The 25450-nt window shown below is 36.8% G+C and overlaps 2 protein-coding genes and 1 non-coding gene across 3 annotated transcripts in view; 1 reads left to right on the forward strand and 2 right to left on the reverse strand.

Annotated features, from left to right (window-relative positions):
- The window catches only part of LOC106026140 (probable E3 ubiquitin-protein ligase HERC1), a 46609-nt gene extending 37988 nt beyond the window's left edge, over positions 1 to 8621 (reverse strand). The window contains exons 1-3 of the mRNA XM_063233301.1: positions 8528 to 8621; positions 2840 to 3034; positions 1338 to 1649 (exon numbers count right to left, since the gene is read on the reverse strand). Of these exons, the coding sequence (XP_063089371.1) occupies positions 1338 to 1649; positions 2840 to 3025 (498 nt within the window). The 5' untranslated portion in view covers positions 3026 to 3034; positions 8528 to 8621. The remainder of the gene's footprint in view (positions 1 to 1337; positions 1650 to 2839; positions 3035 to 8527) is intronic.
- A 7300-nt stretch (positions 8622 to 15921) lies between these two features.
- Positions 15922 to 16405, reverse strand: LOC134472177 (probable E3 ubiquitin-protein ligase HERC1). Its single transcript, XM_063233351.1, has one exon. It carries the CDS (start codon positions 16375 to 16377, stop codon positions 15940 to 15942), a length of 438 nt encoding a protein of 145 aa, XP_063089421.1. The 5' UTR covers positions 16378 to 16405; the 3' UTR covers positions 15922 to 15939.
- A 5946-nt stretch (positions 16406 to 22351) lies between these two features.
- LOC111755119 (5S ribosomal RNA) lies at positions 22352 to 22470 on the forward strand. The gene has a single exon (XR_002789704.2). It is a non-coding gene; the product is annotated as a 5S ribosomal RNA (ribosomal RNA).
- Positions 22471 to 25450: the final 2980 nt, after the last annotated feature.

Raw genomic sequence — 25450 nt, forward strand, 5'->3', positions numbered from 1 at the left:
ATTTATCTGAAGCTCCATAAAACCTAACATTCAACAAGTCATTAAGTATCCTATGATGCTTTCAAAGTGCAATATTCCTAGGCCCTTTGCCTTGAGGTTGCTATAGAAGTTAAAATAATGCAAATTATGAGAGAGTAAAATTCATTTGCTAGCCAACCAGATCAGAAAATCTCTCATGAAGGAAAAGTGTGCCACTAGTAATACTGGTATAAAGTTAACATTTAGACTTTCCAAAGTTGTGGAGGTTTTCCCCCCTCTGTACTGAGCACTGAATCCAGGGATTTTCCACTGACCTATATCCTTAAGGCCCCACACCCAACATTTTTCCCCCTTGAAGCTGGGTAGCCCCAAATTGCCAAACTGCCCAGGCTGAGCTCAAACTTGTGATCTTCCTTACTTAGTCTCTCAGAATCCCGGAATTACAGATACGTGCCACCACATCTGGCTAGATTTCACAAAGATTTTTATGTAAAGAAGCATTTATAGAAAAAATGCAAAACACTTATAGAAAGAATGCATATAAGTTCACCTGCTTTCTTTGTATATGATTTAGGTTCAGTTTCTTGTGGTATCTATTATTTCTGTGAGACTCTAGACAATTACTTAGCCATTCTAAATACTTCTTCATCTAGGTCTATTAAAATGCAACCTTTTCCAAGAAAATCCTGATCCCTCATATAATGCTTAGCCTAAGTTATTTTCTATTGCACTATTCAATTTTTTCTTTATAACTGATTGGGGGAGTACCGGGGATCAAACTCACAGCCTTGCACTTGCTATGCAGGTGTTTGCACTACTGAGCTAAATCCCCAGACCTGAAATTATTTTATATATTTGATTTATCCTGAAGACTAAAGTTGTATGAGAACACAGCATTTTTCTAATGCCTAAAAACACTTCACTACACTTGGAAACAAATAAATAGTGGTTGAATGAATGATTCCCAGTTTCCTAATCAGTAAAATGGGGGAAAAATGCCTCACATGAAAATTAATTCTTATAATAATACACAAACTAAGACTGAGCCAAGAGCAATGATGTGCACTCAAGAGTTGAAATACACAGGAGGCTAAAGCAAGAGGAGCACTTGAACTCCAGAGTTCAAGACCTCATCTCAAAGAAAGAAAGAGAAGAAAAAATTTAAAAGCATTCATAAAGAATTAAAATTGAATACTGTATGTGAAAGTATTCTGTAAACTATAAAGCAGGTACAGAAAAATTTAAGTCAAAGGGTAAGGGATGAGGGGCAACTTCAGAAATACATCAAAATCTAAGAGATACTATCAATTACAATACCACTGTTATCTAATAATTTAATCTAAAAACAACGCACGTACCTTTCCCTGAAGAGGCCCCTGAATAAGCTTGGGGTATTTCTGGGTTGAACTATTTCCATGTCCTAGTTTCCCATAGTCACCATCTCCCCAGCTGAAGACTTCTCCTTCTGTCGTAAAAGCTAAAGTGTGACCATCAGAGCCTTTAGAAGATGAAACCTTTTTAATGGACCTGTGAGGCTCAAAGGTTAACTTTTTTAAAGTAGACTGATTATTGGAATCTCCAAGGCCCAGTCTCCTATAGCTGCCTTTACTGCAAGCTCTGACCGAACCATCCGCAGAAATAACGAAAGTGCAATACTGTCCAGCTTCAATCTACAAATGAACACAATGACAATATAAAATGCTTCTGTGGGTATCAAGGTGTAATATTTAAAATCAGTGTTAGCAAAGAAGTTCAACAGTTAGGGTTAGGTTTAGCGGAACATGGCATGAATATACATAAAAATGAATAAGTAGAGAAATACTAACAGTATTTTCATGTTAACTTCATCTTTGAGCTCAAATTCACATTTATATTATCCTTCCAATTTATCCTTCATGTCTCCACAAAGCCTCGTGTACTCATAGGTGGAGCGTTTCTATGGTGGCTAGATTAGGGTGTATGGTGCTGGAATTAAAAATGTAATGCTGGGATGAAGGGTGCCCCACCAAGTGTGAGTGGCATCCCCCAAAGGCAGGAGCCTGGAGGGAATATAAAGAGACAGAAAGAAGCTGCCTCGACCTCTGCAGCTGCCTCTTCCCCGCTCTGCTGCTTTGTTGCCTTCTGCTTCCTACAGACTGTTTCTCCTCTATGCTGTCCCTCTGCAGTGCCACCCTGCATTGAAGCCAGCCAACTACAGAGTGAAAGGTCTACAAATGGAGCTGAACTAAACCTTTCTTCTTTAATTTGGGGTGTCAGGTATTTTAACCTCAAAAAAAAAAAAAACAAGTAACTAAGACATCTACCAAGTCATGATTAAATGAAACAACAAAGTAAAATGTTTTAGTCTCATTTTATAGTTAGAGAAGAAAAGAAATAAAATTTCCTTATAAATTCCTTAGGGAAACTATGGAAGAACCATACAGAACATACTCTAAACTCATTCAGAAAAAAATACATTTCAATTAAAATAATAAAATAGAAGTTCTTGCTTGAGCTACAAATGTTAAAAAAACTAATCATAATAAGAAAATGAAATGCCTATCTAGAAAAAGGAAAATTAAGGTCTTTAGCCTTTCTTTAGTCTTATTTGCCAAGTGTGTTGAATATAATGGTAAAATCTATTGCCATTCAAAAGTCTTTCTAAGAATCCAAATCTCAATTTAGTTTCTGAACCTTGGAAACAGTGTGAAGTGTTTGGGAGATCAAAAAGGCATTTTTCTACTAAAATGAAAAACTGATACAATATGGCATTAACGCAACATAAACAAGAAACAATCAAGAATTTTCATTCATTTAAAAGATACTCTTAACAAAAAACAAGTAAGTGTAAAGCCATTTGTAAAGTATGTAGGGAACTTACCATCTGGGCATCAGAGAAACTGGGAGCTAGTTTGGGTTGCAGTATTTTTTCCTGTGTGCCTTCTACCAACTGATGACTGCTGTTACTTCCCCAAACATAAACCTCACAGGTTTCAGAGACAATGGGAGCATCTCCAGTCTGAATGCTATCTGGGCTAGCACATGTTCTTGAGTAATCAGAAGCCATTCTACAAACCTATAAAAATTTTAAAGTAGGAAAAAACAAAACATTTTTAATTTAGGCATTTTATGCATATTCTCTAGAATTACTGTTACCTTTCTTCCACTTTCAACTGCTCAAACCTAAGAATAACACATCTAGTCCTACATATTTAGTATTAAATGCAGATAACTAGAATATGTACTTGCACAGAATAAATCACTAAAAGATATTCATGTAAGAATACAAAATGGAAAAGGAGTTGTCTTTCCAAATATGAATTTTATTACTGAATACAACAGCATTATGAAAAAATAAAGTTTAAAAAACACAGAGAAAACCACCATTGATAATCTCATCACCCTAATATAGTAAATGTTATTTTTTTTTATGTGTCATTCTGGAATTTTTTTATATATATACTAACACAGTCATTACTATGGTTATACAAATGTGACAAACATTACAAAAGCTCATGCAAAATTTACTGTCTGCATAATATTTACAACTGAAAAATATTCAGTACAAAAATCATAATTTATTTAACCATTTACCTTTAATAAGATTTAAATTCTGTTTCATTATTTTATAGGCCATTTTTAAGAATATAGCTGTTACTATATTTTTTATAACTTCCTTAGTAGAGAATCTAAACAGTGGTATATCAAAAAAGGACAATAGAGGCTGGGGATTTAGCTCAGTGGCATAAGCACCTGCCTTGCAAGCAGGCAGTCATGGGTTCAATCCCCGGTACGGATAAAAAGGAAAAGAAAACAACAAAAAAAGGACAATAATCCTACAATCTTGTAATTCTTGAAATGTACTATAGCAAACTATTCCCCAAAATGTTTATAACATTGCTACCAGCAATGTTCCAAAGAAAAGCCATCCTCAAAACATGCGAGTCCAGAGCAATTGAACACATACACACTCACACACATAAACTCATATACAAAATAAAAGGCATGGCTTACTTACTGTTTGTGTTGAATACAATGGTAAAATCTTCTGCTAGTCACAATGTTTTGTTTTGCTTTTAATCTAAATTTCTCATCAAAAGCACAGGATCGGGTCTTTGGGAGAGTACCAATGTCACTACAGCACCCACACCATTGATGTGTATTGTGCTTTTGAAAGTGTTCTGTTTTTTTGGGCTTTGGGGGTTTTGTTTGCCAACTTCAGGGAAAAAAAGGGGGAGGCCACTAATCTCACATGTCCTTATTATCAGTAGGGCCACAATTTTGCCATCTATTTGTTTACCACATTATAGTAAGTAAATTTATTTATTAGTGGTTAATGGATGTTTTACTGATTTGTATGCACTCAATACAATAAAGACCTTCAGTGTGACCAGAGCTATTTTGAAGACGCTATTTGGTTCAGTTTTTTTTTTATTTTGTTTTTGCCTAACTGAGCAAGACAATATAAGAAGAATCTTTAAAATCAGACACTATATTAGTTTGCGTGCACATTAAGTGGGCAAAGATAGAATAATTTTAGTGAGAACCTTTAAACAGAATGCAAACCAACAAGTTGGACAAGCGTTTTCCAGTGAACATGAAGACAGTTCTAAGAACACAATAAATAATATGTAAGTGAAAACACCTCATCCCCAAGAAAAGATAGGAAATTTTGCTGGTGACAAAAAGATGGTGGGGCCAAGATGGTTAAAACTATTCATTGAAAGACAGATTACTGTAATACGGTTTATAAACAAGAAAAAACGCAGCCTTCTCATACTTCTGCTCTCCACAACACTGAGAAGAAACTACTCACAGAGCTTAAAATGTTTTTTAAAAATAATCATCTAGCTCCTGTGAACTCTTGAAAATTAACCAGCTTCAGGACTTGTTTCTAGAAGAGAGCCCCACACTGATGAGAAACTCCTGGAAATGCAAGGAATGATGGAGAGAGTGAAGGTGAAAGCAGGGAAGGAGAACAAGCTGGGAAGACACCATTGTTTCTCAAAATCGCACAAAAATAACATGAGGGCAGGGGTCTATAGAGTTAGAAAAGATGTAATGAATCCTAACCTATTTTAAAAGTTTAGGAAAAGTAATTTCACATAATGACCAACACTAAAGTGCTGACTGAGGTCAAATCCTGTTGTTATTTAAAAAGCAAAGGAAAAGGAGCACAGTAACATCCAAAACACACCACAAGAAAAATGTCTACAAAACAAAACAATTAACTTATTTCAAAACAGGTTAAAGAGGGTTGAGGATTTAGCTCGGCAGCATAAGCACCTGCCTGGCAAGCTGGCAGGCACCAGATTGTGAGTTGGATCCCAAGTACCAAAAAAAGAAACAGAACAATGGGTTAAAGGGGTTAGGAAAATGAAATTTGACAGAAAAACACAAATTTGAATTGGCAATGCTAAAAAATGAAGTGACATACTTAATAAAGAAGTAGAAATAAAAAATATTTCCAAAAGAAAGACTAAACTAGCAAAACTACAGAAGTAAATAATACAATAGACAATGCCCTATAAGGAACAAAGGATGAAAAAGAAGGTATTTTTGGAAATTAAAAAACAAGATATTTAAAAGTTTAAGAATAAATGACACTGTTAGGCAAAGATCTAACCTGCAAATAATTGGAAAGAAACATACAAAGAAACTAATATTAGAAAATATAATTTAAAGACATTTTCTGAAATTAAAAATATTTGAAACTACATATTGACTTCTCATGACTCTAGGACCATATCCAGAACAAGTAATATCAAGATGGATTCTAGTAAAATTACTGATCTTTACAAGAAAAAAAATGTTCTGCAAAAGACTTCTCAGCAAAACAAGCATGTGACTCACAGAAAAGAAAGATTATCTTTGGACTTGGTCTTAAGACAGCAACTCATCATGCTAAAAGAAATTGGGTCAACACAACATACAGAGAAAAAAAAATGTAAAGCCAGGAGTAGTGGCATAAGCCTATTTTCCCAGCACTCTTGGAAGGTGAGTCAAGAGGATCATAAATTTGATCACAGCCTGGGCAACTCAGCAAGACTCTGGGGACAAAAAAAAAAAAAAGGCTGGGGATGTTACTCAGTGCAAAGGCCCTAGATTCAAACTCAGTGCAAAGGCTCTAGATTCAAACTCCAATGCAAAGACCCTAGATTCAAACTCCAATGCAAAGGCCCTAGACTCAAAACTCCAGTACTTGAGAAAGGGAAAAGACAGAATGACAGACATACAAAGGAGAGAAGGGGACAAAGGGTGAGAGAGAAAGAAAAAGGCACAGAGGGCAGGAAGGACAAAGGGAGAAAGTGGGGGAGGAAAGGCGAATCAGAGAATTTATTTCCCGAACTTTTTGTAGTAAACATCATAGCAATTATCAATATACAAAAACTATGAGACTATCATTCCTCTGAGTTTTTTTTAAAATCTACTACAAAATGGGCTTCAAACAACCAAAAAGATTACAGAGACCAGAAGTAAGCATTACATATATACTTACAGAACTAATACTAAATGAGGGCTTAAAAGTACATAATACAGAGTATGTAATGACTACATATTCTAAGTACAACTACAATAAAGCAGAACATTACAAAGTTAATTTTCAGTAATCACCAAAAAGTAATATTTGTAATTATTATTATTTTAGGACAGCTGTGTGTATGTTTATGTGTGCATTTGTGTGCATAATGTGATTAAAACAAATCAGTAATTATAAGATACTCTAAATCTATCATCCCTATATCCTTTAAAATCAGCAATTTTAGTTAGAAGGAAAAAAGATATAAATGTAATATAAAAAAGGCTAAATCAGAGGTATTTTGGCTTTAAATATACCACATAGGCATACATCCCACAACACACCACAATTTCCTAGCTCTGTTTATTAGAAAAGCCTAAAAAATTATCAACTCACTAGCAGTAAGCATCTCTAGCACCCTCATCATGGTATTGAAATTAACAATTCTCATTAACAAAACCACAGCCTTTTTGAAGAAATATCAAGTTTATTCCCAGGGCAAGAAATGCACATGATGCACCAAGAATAATATGCTGTATCAAAAAGCAAAGAAGCTCTTGAAGAGTTAGCAGCCTTATGTCAAAAGAATTTAGAAAAATTTTGAAGATATTACCACCCTGACAAGACAAGACAACAGGCCTAAATAAAGCAACACTGACCACAAATAATTCAACACTCAAGTTTAAGTCTACAAGTTTAAAATTATATTTTTTAATCAAGTTAATCAAGTTTTTAATCAAGCTTAAAAGGATGATAAAGGGTCAGTTCATTAAACTGAAAATGAAGGCTAAGGATTTAGCTCAGTGGCACAGCAACTGCCTGCATAGTACAAGGTCCTGAATTCGATTCCCAGTATCAAATAATAATAATAGTAATAGTAATAATAAATTGAAAATACAAGTAAGTAGGGAGAGTCAAGCATCTTTTCTGCCTTTCCTGCATGAGCTATAGCAGAGTAATCAAACAGTTGATATGGAAAGCATCTCTTTATAAAAACATTCTTACTAATAAATGAAAAAATAATAGAATTAAAACACCATAACAACTAACCACAAATCAATTAGATCTAGTTGTTAAGCACCACAAAGAGAGGTAATCAGATGAAACCAGATGAAAAAACACAATACCATGTATGTATCTTACCAAATAATCAAACCTGAGACTGACTGAGCCTCTGGATCCAGATGCCAACCTGCAGGCAACTCAAAAGACAAAGACACTGAACTGATTCAAAAGTAGTCAATCAGCAAAATACAGACTAGGAAAATCTACAGTCTAAGTGAGTTACTGCACATATACAGTGAAGGAAAAAAAGGATGTATCAATTCAAAGATTGAAAACTTTTCTATTTTTTAATGGGCAAGAATGAACTAGTATCTAGGGAGGCATACCTGAGCAACACAACTACAAAGAACCACAAGGAAGTTGTTAGTCTAAAAGCCATGTTAGTGATTATGTTCAGGGAAGGAGGAAAGAAGTTATGACAAGGATGTGAAAGGCTTCTGCCATGGCCAGGAAAATTCTATTTGTTTATCTGAGTACAGATTTAAAAGGTGTTTATTTAATAATCCCTTGAGTCATACATGTGTATGTCCTTCTGTATCTGCTTTAATAATAAAAAATTTTGCCAGGTGTGGTGGCACATGCCTGTAATCCCAACACTTGGGGAGGCTGAGACAGGAGGATCATTTCAAGTTGGAGACCAGCCTGGGCTACAAAATGAGCTCACAGCCAGCTTGAACTGCACAGCAACACCTTGTCTCAAAAAGACAAAATAATAATAAATAATAAGTTTCTCTATTAAATTTACCAGTACATGATCCAATATTCAAAAAACATACAGTGAAAATATTTCTTTCCCACCCCTGGCCCAAAAACTTAGAATCCAACTCTCTAGAGGCAGTCACTCATGCCACCTTCTTTTGGAGCCTTTCTTTTGGATTGTACTTTTAGTTCCTTCTCCAAATATATGTTTTTAATGGATAAGTACATGCTATAGTATTTAAAGATGAAGTAATACTTAATGCAAAATCCATGATGATTACATACCTCTTCAAAGAGACATAAAGCTGCCTCATAGAGTGAGCTCGGGCCATCAGATGTTCTGGTTGGTTCTCTCCACTGAATCCAATCAGCAGATGACCCCTGTAATTAAACATTGCAGGACACAGCATGGGAAGGAGAAGATAATATTTAAAATCACTAAAATACTCCATGCAAACAATGTCTATTTTAAGAATTATTTACATGTTTGTTTATTGTTTGTTCACTTGTTTTTTGTGGTACTGGGGATTGTGTTTAGGGTCTTGGACACACTAGACAAGTGCTCTGCCATGGAACCCTGAGGACTGTTTATATGACTGTGCACAGTGGAATCAAATCCTAACATTTGATCTCAAAGTAACTTTTACACATAAGTGTTATAAAAGGCCTGGTTATTGAGTCAGATGGCAAACTAACACCCAATCTCTCCATGATTCATTTATTAAAGACTGATTCATTTCAAAGGGTCACAAGACTCTAAAAATGGCAAAAAAGAAGGGAACAGGTAGTAAAATGTTCTTTGGGTAACTTCCTGTGAACCCGCAGGGTTGTCTTACTTTCCTGCCCCAAGGGATACAGATAAGTAGAATACAGCCATCTGCAGTAATGATCCATAGAGGCAAAAGTCTATCCTTATCTTCTCAGTTTCAGCATAACTAATATTCCAGGAGTCAGTTTGTGTCTACACTAACAACAAAGCATCTTTTTCCTACTACACTTAAAAGATTTACAGAATTTCTCTGGGACGTGTTTGCCATACCAAGGCCCAGTGAGAGAAATCATTACCTTAATGAAAAATGGTAGAAAGTGAACCACATCCATGGCACCTCAAATTTCACCACAAATGTCAAGTTCTTTCTATGACTTTTCAATGCTATAATTGTGAAAATTTCACTTGTGATTTTATTTCAAAAGATACTACATTGTAAACATATAATCAGATGACCACTTACTTGGTAGATATACAATATGAAAGTACCACAGAGGAAAAGTTGACTTACATGCCCTGCAAGATTCCATTCTATGCTTTTATCAATGCAAAGTATATTACACTTACAACTTTGTAATTCCTACAATAAAAGAAATTACTATTTTGAACCAAATATAAAATCCCAATCAATGTTTTCAAACAAAATATCCACAGTATTTAATTCTAACGAAGTTTAGTTAGAATTTTTTTCTCTTTTTTTGCAACTGGGAATGGAACCCAGAAACACTGAGCTACATTCCCAGCCCTTTTTTATTTTGATAGAAGGTCTTGCTAATCTGCTAAACTGCTCAGGCTGGGCTCCAACTTGCAATCCTCTTGCCTCAGTCTCCCAGAATACTAGGATTATAGGCAGATGCTACCACATCCAACTTAGAATTTTCAAAGTTTCATAACATATTAAAGTTTTGCAGAGCTTTCATTGTTGTTCTACATATTCATCTGCCTTCTATGTCACCAAAAAAAATCAACTTATGGTGTTTTGTTTTATTTTGTTTTTCTTAAAAATTTAGCCTGGCTATATTGCCCAGACTGGCCTCAAACTCCTCAGCTCAAGCATTTATCTTGCTTCACTTACATGAATAGCTAGGACTGGACACAAACACTGCATCCATCTTATAGTGGTGAAATATCTATCAGCCTATATCTTCTGGGAAGATACACACATTAAAAACCCTTGCATCACTTAAACAGGAATCATTTTGGAATTCTCCAACAGCTGTTACAGTGCAGAACTTTTCTGCCTTCAAAACCTCATGCAATGGAGTCAGGTGTGGTGGTACACACCTGTGATCCCAGTACTCTGGAAGACTGAGAAAGGAAGATCAAAAACTTGAGCCCAGTCTGGGGAACTTAACAACTCAGCAAGACCCTCACCCGAAATATAAAACTGGCTGGGGATGCAGCTCAAGGCTCTAGTACTAGAAGAAAGAAAAATAAAAACTCCTACAATGAAGCCCAAGTAAATGACCCTTCAGACAACTTTCCTTACCCCAGCAAAGCTAAACAGTTCAGTACTTTCTTGCTTTACAGATGGCTCCCTTTCCCATTTCTCAAAAGTGTTTATAAACTTAAAATGTAAAGCCTGGGTTGACAGTGAAGATCAGAGATAAAACACTTGATAGGCAAACCTTCCTATCATCAGGCTCTGTTCCCCCACCCCATCATTAACTATCATTTATAACTATTTTCTTCTGCTTGCTGTCAATAAGCTAATCAGACTCTTCCAATCACAGAATATGCTGCCATCTCTACATTTTTGGTTCTACTTAGCTAGTTTTTTTTTCTTTCCTTCCTTCCTTTCTCTCATTCTTTTTCCCTTCCTTTCTTCTTCGTGGTTTTCTAACCAGGGATCTCTAAATTGCTTAGGCTACCTTGAATTTGTGATCCTCCCACCTCGACCTCCCCCGTAACTAGGATTATAGGTGTGTGCCACTGTGCCCAACTTAGCTACTTCTGTTATTACTGGGTCACCTTCAGTTGCCAAGTCAGTTTTTCTTCGTAATTATTTTAGGCAGGGCTTCTCAAGTTTTAATGATACTAATTACCTGACAATCTTGTTAAAATATAGATTCTGATTCAGGAAGTATAGACAGGGCTAAGATTTTGCTTTTTTTCTTCTTTTTTCAGTATGGAGAGTCAAATTCAAGGGCATTCTAACACTAATAAGTTACATCCTACGTCTTTTCACTGGGAGATCTCACTGGGAGAGTCTCACTGAATTTCCCAGGCTGGGCTTACACTGATCCTGCTGCCTCAGCTTCCCAAACAGCTGAGATTACAGGTGTGCACCATCACGACCATCAAGAGTCTACATTTCTAACAAATCCCAAGTGATGCTCATGCTACTCTCTGAAGCTCATATTTTGACATGTAGGGCTGGAACCACACAAAAAGCTGAATGTTTCAAGAAATAACCAATCCCTAGATACATATTGTGTTGCTATAGCAGCCAATACTTTGGCACAACCTCTCTAAATTGTTTAATTAGCTGCACAGCATTTCTGGGGAAAACACAGTTGTGATATGTGGCTCCATTATTTAAAGGCAACCTCTTGTGATCACTAAATCAAGTGATGAGGAACAAACTGCTGTAACTTTATGGTAGCTGGCACCAAAGCCATTATAATCCCTCCTTCATACTTTTCTAGGACAATGCTTAAAACAGCAATAGTGACCAATCTAGGTTTAAATCTAGGCTGCATACTTACTAGTCACATGACTCATCTTTAGATACAACTGGGAAGACAGATCATGTATGCCTTTCCAACACATAGTAAGATCTCAAAACTGACAGCAGTATTTAATATTATGTACAATGAAAAAGAGAATACTAGGAATATTAATTCTTACTAAATTTAAAAATATTATACCAAGGTTAGACTATAGCTCAGTGGTAGAGCACTTGCCTAACAAGTGTAAGGGCCTATGATTTTCAATACTTAAAAAAGTAAATAGATAAAAGAAAAACCTAAACTAATAAAATATTCTGCAAATTCCATGTAATACACATTGTCACTAGTTTATTTCCTTTTCCAAGAAAAGTCAATTAGTTGAGGATGAGTCTATCCCAGTCAAGATTAGAGACATCTCTACAATCCACTCTACACAGAATTGTTAGTACTGTGTGTTTTATAAATATGCTGCATAACTAGAAACAACTAAAATTATCCATCTTTAAAGAAATTAAGTTGTGCAAGACAGTTGATTAAATGTGTAACTTCATATACCATTAATATACGATACAAAGTATAACAGTCCAAGTAAAAATTAAAGCAACATAAAGTTGTGATTTCTAAAGTATCCATTTAATTACCTTTGTCTTAAATAATTACCATCCAAAATAATATAATACCTCCCCCCCCACATTTGTCTAGGGTATTCAGACAAGGATGTACAACTAGAGGGAGTACATTTCCTTAAGGTTCTGTCTTTTCTCAAAATTGCTTCAGTGACTTTCCACTGCCTACAAGTTAAGTGCCCAAATCATACAGCACGGGATATAGCACCTGCCTAGCTCACAGCCTCATCTCATCGCATTCTACGCCCCCATATCCAGGAGCTTGCTGCTTCCCACACCCTGGTCACTTTGTGAATTTTGATTTTCCCTTCCCCACCTAATCCCACTCATGCAATTCATGTCAGCAGACTAATTCCTTCTATCTTTCAACTAATGTAAAGATCCTTCCTTCGTAAGGCCCACTTTTTATGTTCATAAACCCTCTTCCAATGCAGACCTTTACTAGTCATCCCATTATCTTTAATTTGAAATGTGTATGTCTCCCTCTTCCATTAAATCACAATCTAGCTAAAGTAAAGACACAGATGCTTTTTAACCCAGCATCTAACAATATCTGGAACAAGTTTCCAGTAAACATTCAATGGCATCAAATGCCAAAGGAGTTTATATTATGGTTTATTTTTTTAGAATTTGAAGATGTACATTTACATTACAATATGAATAACTTTCATTACAATATGAATAACCCTTTACTCTTATTTAAAGAGTATTTTATTTGTGCCTACTCAAATATATACTTGGGTAGCTGAGTTTATGAATCAGACAAATAAACATAATTTACAGATTGAACTTATTTTGTTAGACTTTGGTAATGAACTGATGGTTATGTGCAGCTCCCTGTATCTTACAATTCAAATCCTATCCCAGTCATACAGAGGCCAAGAAACTCATGGTAAAGACATTCAGGTCACATGGGGTCTAACACAGCAGGAGAGGCTCATGTAGTCTGAGTTCTCAGAGTACATAGTAGAGGGTAAGAAACTTGAGTTCTGGAGATCAAGATCATCATCAGATTCAGTCATTTGCTACACAAGGAGCAATAACTAATACAAAATTCAATTAAATAACCATTCCTTTCCCCTAAAACCAATCCGAGTTTTAATTTAATTGATATCTAATGCAGGTCAGAGGTAACTTTGAGAGAGCCAAATTAAATCAAACACACAGACTTCTTCCCCAGAGTAGAGGCATGATTCTGCAGAAAGCAATATAGTTTTCCAGAACACCAGTGGCCCAACAAGGAGCTAGCTACAGGGCACTACATGGCCTTGAAGCCCTCTGAGCTTCAGTTGGTAGGTGACTTCTGACTAGGTATGCTTGGTAGTTTGCCCAAGAATGAGGCCAAGTGGAGATAAAGCTGAAAATCCAGCAATAAAATAAACATATTTTACATCTACTTTTAAAGTAGTCATTAATAGGGGAAAAATGAATCAATTTAGCAAAAATGGAATAAAAACTGCATAGAATAATCAGAAAAAATAATAAGCTTTGCAGACTGATTCAGGGTCATAAGAACTATTTAATATTATGCCTGATCTATTATGTGCTTAAATCTGGAGTACCTGTTATATTACATTGTTGTTCAATGTATTTGTAAATCCAAGCTACCACATTTGTTTCATCTTCAAGACCAGGGTAATTAACATCTGCCTCACACTTAACATGATAACTGAATGAGACAGCACATAAAGTATGTGGTGCTGGATGGTAGGCACTCAACAAAATGAATTCTCTTCCTTCCTTCCTTGGGATGGAATATTGCAGGCTAATTAAATGAAGAATAAAACATATAAGTAAGTATACAAATTTACTATAAAGATTTCTTAGGTTTGCAGAGCAATTTACACTATCAATCAGTGGTCTAGGTTTCTGAGGTAATCTCTTCCTTGTAAGAAGGGTATTTGTAGGCTAAGGCCTTAGACACATAATCTACTAGTGACATATTTAACTTTTTTAACTAATAAATCCATTAGTTAATATTTCGCAATAAAAAACAGCAAAAAAAAAGACTGACAGTGTAGCCTAACTGAATTAAGTCAGTTTAAAAATATTTGAGTCTTACTCTTCCAAGTTAGTATTTTAACATTCAAATTTTTATCCTTGGTTTTCACAAAAGTATTAATTTCAGTCTTAAAAATTCTTGAAATTTACTAGATACTACACTATGTTGTTTGTTCTTTAATATGGTGTGCAAGGTTATGACAGTCAAGCAATTTCCTTTGATGACATACTTTTTTCAGACTCCTGCTTAGCTCATCATATTTCCCTTCTTTCAGGTCTCCACTCATATGTCACAATGCAGAGTCCTTCCTTAATCACACTGACTAAAATAGTGCATCTTTCACCTCACAGCCTTTTCCCTGAGTCTGCCACTCTCTAATCCCTGTGTTCTTCATTTTTCATCTTAGAACTTCTCTCTACTTGAAATTTTGTATGTACTGTTTCTCTCACCCTACTCAACTGTTAGCTGTATGAAGGCAGAAACAGTACTCACAGGCCTATAACCCCAGGCTGTAGACTAACAGTTGTTGTACCATAAGTGATTAACAAAACTTGGGAACCAAGGACGAAATTGCACATGTTTTAGAAAGACTTTCATATTAACTTGGCAAGGTCCCTCATTTTACATGAGTTTATAAGTATTCAGAAGTTAAATGAATTTCCCACACTCACATAAATCTTGAAACTAAAACAGGCCTAATCCAGTAGTCTTAATTCTGTACCAATTAGTCTGTCCTTACTTATCAACATGTATGAGTTTTTCATACAAAGTACATAAATATTAACTACCAAACACCAGAAGAACTTTTAAATCATTTACTTATCACTAATTCATGGTGGCACATACCTATAATTCCAGGATTTGGGAGGTTAAGGGAGGAGGATCATCTCAAGTTCAAGGCTAGCCTGGGCTACATAATGAGTTTAAGGCCAGTCTGGATTTCAGAGTGAAACTCTGCCTTAAAAACCCCAAAAAAAGGAGTAATTAAATTTGACAGTTAAGGGGCTGGGGATTTAGCTCAGCGGCATAAGCGCCTGCTTTGGAAGTAGGCAGTCGTGAGTTCGATCCTCGGTACCGATAAAAAGGAAAAAGACCAAAAAAAAAAAAAAAAAAAATTTGACAGTTAAAGTACATACCAAAGAACGTCTCATCTGCATTAAGATAGTCATAAAGCAGTCAAAGCTGATTATTCCTTCCTGGCTTGACAGTAGTTTGGTTTTCTCCATGTTATTAAAAACTGCTGAAGCCCCCAAAGCCATTTCTATCCATTCAAGAAGATACCGCAGACAGCCTTGCTGAGCTGCTAAACCAAGCAGCAACTCAGAAGCTAATCTACGACCTAAAATGTCTACCCCAGAATTGGGAATAGTTACTCCTTTAAGAAATGTTGTTACTTGTGATAAGCAGTCCAAACCCACAGGAGGAATCTTGCTTTCATTGGCTAAAGATAATGGTGGCAAAAGAGCTCACAACTTCAATTGCAGTATGAATAACATCGTTGCAAAGACTAAGGCCAGGTCCCGACACAGGCATCATCCAACTTTGTCTCAGAAGTGCAAATAATAAACTTAGACCAGTTCGAACACCCATTTCTATAAGTGCGTCAGTGCCTGACCGAGGACGTCCACTCACAGAATGGACAGCTGCTGCACCAGAGCTGCTCTCCAGAGAATGCCGCGCTGTTTCACTTTTCCTTTGTCCTGGTATTTATTAGAAAGTGCATAGAAAACACGCTGGAGTACAAGCAGGCGTTTTCGCAGCGCCACAGCAAATGGAGAATCTGAACAAACCATCTCTGCTAGTGCTAGCTGGCTGCTAAGAAGTGCATCCAAATAATGGTCCCGTTCGTCACTTGAAAGAGATTCACGTTCAAAGTCTGGCAACTGTGGTCCTTTGAGACATAAAACTTGTTGGGGCAAAGGTACTACTTCCTTATTGCTGACTAGTTTAGAATATGGGATGGCAGCTCCCTCTCTTGTAGCAATAGATTCACTGTCTTCTGTAATCCAGGAACTGTTCAGGTGTTCGAGCCATTTCAGTTTCACTGGTGGAACCATAGTTGCCATGTTGATTTATTCTTCAGCCATTAGTTCTATAAGGGAAAAGGAGAAAAGTCAAAAACTTATATGAGTGATTTGTAAAATGTTTCTAAACTTCCACCTTATATTACAATTAGTGATTTCAAGTTGGTGAAATGAAAATGAAGTCTGGAGTTGAATTCATGGTTCTGTACCAATCGTGGTATTTTGGCTTTGATAAACTCATGGTTTTATTAACATTAAGGAGAAATGGGTGAAGGGATACAGGAACTTTTCTTATAAAAATTATTTTAAAAAATAGTGATTTCTTCAGATGATCCTTTTCCCTTCAGGTTCTAATGTCACGTGACTCCCATATTTCATCTCTAACCAAGACCTCTTCCCTAAACTCATATATACAATTATTCTCTTTGCTTCACCACATAGATACCTAATGGGCATTTAAAAGTCTACATGTCTAAACTCGAACTCCTAATCTACCACACAATCACCACTAGGACTCAAATCTGTCCCTCATCTCAATAATTCGCAAGCCCATCACTATCCAGTGATGGTGATCTTTCAGAGAGCAGTACCCAAACTGCAACCCAAAGCCCACTTACATATCACAAAGTGCCAACACAAGAATTAAACCTTAATACTGAGGTTTCAGTTTAGAAAAACAAATCATACCTTAATATCTTTCATCTTAAAAGAAAAACAAGTAATATGTATGCCATATGTTCACCACCACTGTCTTACTTAGATCCTTGAAGACCTTCACTGAATCTGTCCTAACACCCTAAATTCCATTGGTGAGCCCTATTTTCACAAACTATATACTGAACCCAACTCCACTGCTACAACCCTGGTCCAAGCCATCAACTCATAGGTCAACTGAAAGAACCTCCAGAGAGGTTTCTCTGCCTCAACCTTTACCGCCCTCTGATCTCTTTTAATAAGGTAGATAAAGCTTCTGAAATTTAAGTCAGGCATCTCTTCTGAGTCAGATGGGCTAGTTTTGGGATAGACCAACTGTTATGATTTAGATCTCAAATGATTCTCAAAACCTCACACATTTGGAAGAAGCAGGAAACACATCTGACTTGCTATAAGTAAGTGGGGTCTGGAAGGAAGGGGAAGGTCACTTCCCTTGCTATAAGTAAGTGGCAGTGATCTGGAAGGGCTGATCTCACTTCCTGGTTTTTCCTTTAATTTTCTGCTTCCTGTCTGCCACGAAGTGAACAGCTTTCCTCCACCAGTACCTTCCACATGCTGTTTCTGCTATGGCTGGCACACAATGCAATGTCTGAAAGGACTGAAACCTGAGCCAAAATAAACCTCTTCTCCTTTAAAAGTTGTGGGTGTCAGATATTCTGTCCCACAGAAAAGTGACTAGGATGCCAATGCTCTGGCCAAGAATAACTGGGAAGCACAGATAGCTTTTGTAATCTGTTTAAAGCCACAGGGGAGTTCTGAAAGGACCTGGGGAACTGAATAATGACTATAGGGTATAAGGAATTTTAAAAAGTATGTGTTTCCCTTGGGTATATCTGCCAGTTCTAAGCACAGAGTAGGAGGCTGAGAATCAAAATTTGCCTATGCAGACAGTTAACTGCTTAAAGATAAGAGAATCCAGCACAGCTTTTGGCTGTACTGAGCTTACAAAAAACAACTAGATTTGAGAATCTAGGATTTGAATTTGAAATGAGATATGGGGAAATAGTCCTCTTAGAATGTCTGCTAAATTATAAAGCTACATAAGACAAAAGGCTAGGAACTAAGCAGAAAGCCCCCAAAAAGCAGAGCAGAGTTTCAGCACTGTCACAGGTCTCTGTGGCAGAGAAAGAAACTCAAGCTGAGGACCAGCCAGGATACAGCCCCCAGTGAATGTGCCAGGTTCTTAGATAACAGCTCCAAAAGGCTAGCACCCAAAAGCTAAACAAATAAAAGGGAATCTGAGCTTACCAAAACTACAAACATTCATTCAACCTTCCTCCAACTGCCCACTGGGGAAAGTGTCTAACTTTTATACACAATGCTGGGCACTTAATAAAGAATTACCAGAATCATACATCTATAATCCCAGCACTCAGGAGGCTGAGGCAGGACTATCTCCATGAGTTCAATGCCAGCCTAGGTTACATAAGTAAGTTCAAGACAAACCTATATTACACATATTGAGGCTCTGCCTCAAAAAATAAATAAATAAATAAAAAGCATTACCAAGCATGCCTAGAAGTTGATATCATACCACAAACTAAGAAAACAGATCTTAAGGCAGTCTAACTTTAATATCTTTATAAATGATGAAAACATGGAAAAATTCACCAGTTATAAAATAAAATTTTACAAAGTAAATGGATATCATAGAACTGAAAAAACTCTAAAATATATGTGTGCAAGAAATTACTTCTTTCTTCTTAAAAACCCTCAATGGTTTCCCCTCTCAGATTAATAGGCACAATTCTTAAAATAGCTAATAAGGTTATAAAGGTTATATACAACATAGCCCATCCACTACCTCTTGGACTTCACCTCCTGCTTGCCTGTTTACTTGGCTCCAGACACACTGGTCTCCCTGTTTTTACTGGACATTCAGAACAGTCCATATTTTTTCAGACTAGAAATTTCTTTTCCCAGGATATCCGTGCTGCCCACTTGCCATCACTGTTCTCTTAGTCTATGGCTACTCTGTACAGCAGGTAAGGTAAGGATAGACTTATAGGAGTTGGCATGTTTTATCTGTATTCTGAAGGCTGATTATTTTCCAGCAAGGTCCTATTTTGGGGGAAATGCAGTTAAGTCTTTACTAAACACTACTATTGTGCAAAGCACGTAAAAGTACTTACACCCATCCATTACTGCAAGCCATAGGTAATATCACTTTTTTAAATTCTGCCTATTTGATAACTGTAAAGGGATATGTTGCTGTTCTAATTTATATTTTCCTAATTACTAATCACTCTGAATATCTTATGCTCATTGGCCCTTTGAATAAACTCTTTTTGGGACATGTTTATTCAAGCATTCTCCTACCTGGTCAACTTGTAAAGAGAGATAGAAGCACATGAGCATGAACGTGTGTGGGGTGTGTATGTGTGTGTGTTATCATAGTCTATCAACACTGTAAATGTTTCTTCTATCTTTTGCATATATACACACATCGTTTCTGTTAAAGCTTCTGTTTTTCACCCTTGGTCAAATAGCACTTCCACCCCATGCCCATGATCAGATTACACAGGCATTTGCTATAATTTTTAGAGATATTTGTTTTTATTTTTTTTTAAATGCACCTTTAGGCCAGTTAGAACTAGAGCTCTATGTTCATTCTGAAATTTTAATAAACGCTATACAATGTGAAACTGTTTCCAGAGGAATGGCTGATTATGCCACCAACATTTATTTAGTTATCTAAGACTTTAAAGAAGTCAAGCATGGCAGTTGCACATTATCCCGCCAGAATTCTTTCCTCAAGTGTGGAGGATCACCTGGACTCTCCTTTAAAGAAGATCCATTATCTCCACTTGGGCTAAACTGGTTCTATTTCCATGTATTAATCTGTAACAGAGCTGACTGGCGCTTTTCCTTATCCCTTGAACTGGCTTTAAGCAATGCAAATCGGCGGAAGTGCTGACGTGTAGTCTTTCAAGCAAGGCAACAAGTCAGTGCTGCCTCAGCCCATAACCTCCCAAGAAGCACATGAGCCAGGCGAGAAGGAGAACCACAAGGCTCTATGCTGGATACAAGCTGGAATCTGGGATCGAGCCTTGAGATAAGAGGCTATGACTTCCCAGGGCATAATAAATTACACATCAAAGCTGAAGCACCAACTCCTAAACATCAGATACTACCTCTGCGTTGTGAAAATTATTCTTTCTACATATCCTTCTCTGCATATTGCAGAGGTGGTTTCAGGATACCTACCTACCCCAGTTCAGAGTACTCACGTACCTTCTGCCACTCTCAAAGCAACTCATCACCGAGTTACTTCCCTCATTGAGAATTAATAAAACCAGGGTTTAGATTTTGTTATGGTGAACTTTCATCCTGGTCCAATTTAGGAACCCTTTGGCTCCCACACCTATAAATATGCCTTCATTAAGTCTTTATTCTGTTCTCTTGCTCCATGGCTATTCTGTATAGCAGGTAAGGGGTTGCACTGGAAGTGGTAGATTGGAATTAACTTGGTAGCATTTCAGTAACTTTTCCAAGGGATTACAAATATAAACTTCCTGGACCATGAGGAAGACCAGGAAGTGTTCTCTATACTCAAATATAAGGGGAAAAAATTAAATTCTGTACCAAAGCACACTGGTTATATAATTTGAAGATTATAGAATGCCACAATTGCAAATAAAAATAAAAGAGAAAAATCACTCAATTCCAGTGTACACACTCTCACTCCCCTCCAGCCATAGGGCTTTACGGCAAGGCAGGCAGACTAAGAAAATTACAAACAAGGAAAAGGAAGTCTGATGAAGGGCCCTAAAGGTGATTTGGGGTAACAGCAACAAGGATCAAATCCATGCCAAATTTGAAAACACTGGAAATATATGTTGGCAGGGGTCAGAACAAAGACTAGGTAAGAAATTTCAGAGGACATTTAATTTTAAGAGGTGGGGATGAGTTAAAAGAGTAGGTATAATTTTAAAAGTATGAAAATAAATAAATAAATCAGACACTGCAGAGGTGATTTCAGGACTTGTTGAAAAGAAAAAACCTGCTAACTACTTGGACTCTGCTATATTGGCAAAGGAGGGTATCGTTACATTAGAAATATTATAAAATACTCAATAATAAAAATGGAGCAAGAGAAAATGTTAGGGATCTTAAACTCACAGTGGCTAATTTTGCATACTTCCCTAAGAGATAAACTGAGGCATGGGATTGTCAGTATCACCCATCTGAGATTTCTCATTAACTCTTTGGGATGAGCCATCCTCTCCCACTCACCAAGACTAAAACTAAAACCACTAAATTCAAAAAACACTCTAGGGCAAGACTCTTCTTAGCATAAGATCATTTCTGCCCTCTTGAGTCATTCCAAAATTATACTTATCTTTTAAGTCATAAATTTCAGGCCTTGTTGCTCTTACACAAGCCTGGTGGTATCTAATGGTTCTTCCTCCATCCCCGTCATATGTATAGGAGCCACAAATGATCACACAGTAATCACCAACTCTCAGATGGAGAATTTAAAAGAGCTGTTTTCAGGAACCTCAACAAGCACAAGAACTCAGAGAAATTATTCAATACACTTACCTCAGAAAGTGATTTTTAAAAAGTCAAGCTGGACATGGTGGTGTACTTCTGTAATCCCAGCACTTGGGAGGCTGAGGCAAGAATATTACAATGAGTTCAAGGCCAGCCTCGGCTACATAGTGAATTCAACGGCAATCTAAACTACATAGGAAAACTCTGCCTCAAAATATGAATTAATTAATTAATAAGAAAGGAGGGAGGGAGGAAAGAGATGAGACAAGACAGAGAACAGAAACAGACACACAGACAGTCAAAACCAAGTGTGGAGCCCAAGGCTACAGTCCCAGCTGTCTGATTCAGGTGTGGCCCTCAGACTAGGCTTCCATTGTGAGGCTTCCTTCATCTTGGGCTGAGTGGCTACCAATTTCCCAGCTGTCCAGCCTGCAGACAGACACTGTGGGACTTCTGAACCTAAGCTCATGTGACATGATCTAATAAATCCATATATATTCATATTCATATTTTATTGGTTCTATTTCTCTGCAGAATCATAATACAGAAATTAGACAATTATACAGAATTAAACAACTTACTGTTGAACAACCAATAGTAGAAGGAAAAAATTCACAAAAGAAATTTAAAAATTTCTTTAAGCAAATGAAAATGGAAACACATCAAAATCTATGGGACTGAGCAAAAGCAGTACTAAGAAATAAGATTATAGCAATCAACAAAATGAAAAACAAAGCATATATCAAACAACCTACCACTGTATATTAAAATACACGAATAATCCAATTGCAAAACTGGTAGATAGGTCTATGGCCATACCACCCTGAACACGCCCGATCTCGTCTGATCTCGGAAGCTAAGCAGGGTCAGGCCTGGTTAGTACTTGGATGGGAGACCACCTGGGACTACCAGGTGCTGTTGGCTTGAAAAAAAAACTGGTAGATAGAAATAAATGATGAAGAACAGGGCAGAAATAAATGGCATACAAACTAAAAACAATTAATAAAACGAAGGATTGGTTCTTCAAAAAGAAAGTGTCAAATTCAGAAATAAAGAGGGACATGTTACAACCGTCACACCATAAACACAAAGCATCATTAAGCATTAATATTTGGGGCTGGGGATTTAGCTCAGCGGCATAAGCACCTGCCTTGCAAGCAGGCAGTCATGAGTTCAATCCCCGGTACCGATAAAAAAAAAAAAAAAAAAAAGAACAGAAGCATTGATATTTAAGATAACATTCAAAAAGTTCAGAAGAAAAAAGCAAAGCCTGACAATTTTTGATACGAATGCATCAAACTAAAAGGCTTCTTCTCAGGACAATTAACAGAATAAAGACAAAATCACATAAACACAAAGCATCATTAAACATTAATATTTGGGGCTGGGGATTTAGCTCAGCGGCATAAGCACCTGCCTTGCAAGCAGGCGGTCGTGACTTCGATCCCCAGTACCGATAAAAAGAAAAAAAAAAAAAAAAAGACAAAATCTATACACCAAGACAAAATATTTGCAAACTATACTTTATCAAGGAGTTAATATTGAGAATATATAAGGAATTCAGAAAACTCAGTAGCAAAAACCATCAAATAATTCAATGAAAATAAACATTTCTTTAAAAGACATTGAAATGGCCAAGAGGTATATGAAAAAATGCTCAACATTACTAGTGATCAAGAAAACATGCAAATCAAAACCACAGTGACTTATTGCCTCAATCCAGTGAGAACAGCTACTGTCAAGAAGACAAATGATAAGAGATGGCAAAGACATAGAGAAAAAGAAACAAACCTTTTCACACTGTTGGTAGAAATGTAAATTAGTACGACCATTATGGAGAATAGTGGCATGCTTCCTCAACAAATTAAAAAAAAACTATTATATAATACATCATTCCTATTGCTTAGTATATAGCTACAAGAAAAATCAATACATCAAAGAGATATCTACACTACTATATTTACTGACCCACTACTCAAAAGAACCAGGGACCTGAAGCAACCAAAGTGTCCATCAACTGATGCATGGATAAAGAAAATTAAAGAAAATTTAGTATATATATATATATATATATATATATATATATATATATACCACAGAATACTACTCAGCCATAAAAAAAGAATGAAACCCTATCAGTCACATCAAAACAGACAAACCTGGAGATCACTGTAAGTGAAATAAACCAGGCACAGAAAGACAAGTACCATGTGATCTCACTCCTATGTAGAATATTAAAAAGTGAATCTTGTAAAAAGTTGAGAGTAGCATGGGGCTTTTATCAGAGACTAGAGAAAGTAATGCGCTGTATGTTTCAAAAGGCTAGAAGGAATATGAATGTTTTTGCCATAAAGAAATGATGAAGATTTGAGGAAATACATGGTTTGTTGTTGTTTTGTTTTTAAGAGCAGAAAGTATTTATTGAGAGAAAGCAAACTTCTAAGAGGGATAGAAGTGGGTCCCCTGAGTGGACAGTCCAGCAAATATGTATGTTTAACCTGATGCTTACATCATATAATGTATACATGAATCAAAATACCATGGGATACAACATAAGTATGTGCAGTTTTTAGGTATCAGTTAATTAAGCAAGTTCAAAAACTAGCCTAGATTCTAAGACCAATTGGATATCAAAGCAAGAACTTTCATAAAACAAAATCTATCAGGCCTGGGAAGAAACACAAATAAAGGGAGCCTACAATATACCACTGCCTCTATAAGATAGATCAAGTGAACAAAAACAAATGATAATCTACTATTTTTCCATTAATAAAATCTGTATCTGGGTTCTCTATCCTGGTTTACTTGTCCATTTTCAAAAGAACAATGACTTTATTATGGTAACTTTATAAACGCTCTGATGACTCACAAGGCACATCCCCAATCTTTAAGACTGTTTTATGAAATTACATGCTACCTTTGCCAACATATTATTAAGGCTCTTTTTTTTCTGGTGGTACTCTGGATTGAACTCAAGGCCTTTGCACTAAGCTACACCTTGGGCACAAAGTAGTGATCCTTTTGCCTCAGCTTCCTAGACTGCTGGGATTTACAGGCATGCACCACCATGCATGGCTTAAATAGCTAATTTATCTGCATTAAATTTATATATCGGAGTTTAGCAATCATGGCAGATGGATAACAGCAGAATACAGAGGCTCCCTGAGACAGACAATTCAGACGCCGAAATACAACATCGCAGACAGAAAGAGAGGGATCCTCTAGACCCAGGAAAAAAAACAGTCAAACATGCAGTCCCAGGGCTACTCTTGGAACAGCTAAGATTTGGTGCTCTTGCTGCAGTGCCTGAACTCGCTTGGCCATGATTCATTGAGCCACCTGAATTCCCACTGCCTGGAACCACAGTGACACTTAAAAGTGCAGTCACACTGAAGTTGGAGGTAGGCGAGCCCAAAAGAGAATGGAGCCAGCAAGAGACCTGCATTGACCTGTGGTGAGTGCCGGGAATAAAACCCTTCCATGGGAAAGGGGCACCAACAGGATGACATTTTGGAATCAGGCAGGACTGGCAGGAACAAGGAATAGCAGTGACTTCAATCAGTTGTTCCCATCCCAGACGAGGTTGATGGGGTATGCTTGGCCTGGGTCAAGCCCCTGGCTGAGATCCAATAAGTTGTCCCAAACCAATTCCCTATGCTCAGTGCACACTAATGCAGTGAAAGCCTCAGCAGGTTGATGACCTGGAGGGAAGGAGCCAGCATAGGCTGCCTCTTTTTGCACTTCAATGACACACTGGAGTGGGCAGGATCACCTGACCAGCATGCTTCAGAACCACTGTAACCAACAAGGAAAGGGATTGGAACCTCCTCTATATGCCTGCATGGAAGAAACAAAAAACATGACAAAAGGATCAAACAAAAAAAAGAGACTGAAGGCAGCAAAT

Source organism: Cavia porcellus, unplaced genomic scaffold (genome assembly GCF_034190915.1).
Source record: "Cavia porcellus strain 051 isolate PalLab524CR breed Dunkin Hartley unplaced genomic scaffold, mCavPor4.1 scaffold_22, whole genome shotgun sequence".
Lineage (NCBI taxonomy): Eukaryota > Metazoa > Chordata > Mammalia > Rodentia > Caviidae > Cavia > Cavia porcellus.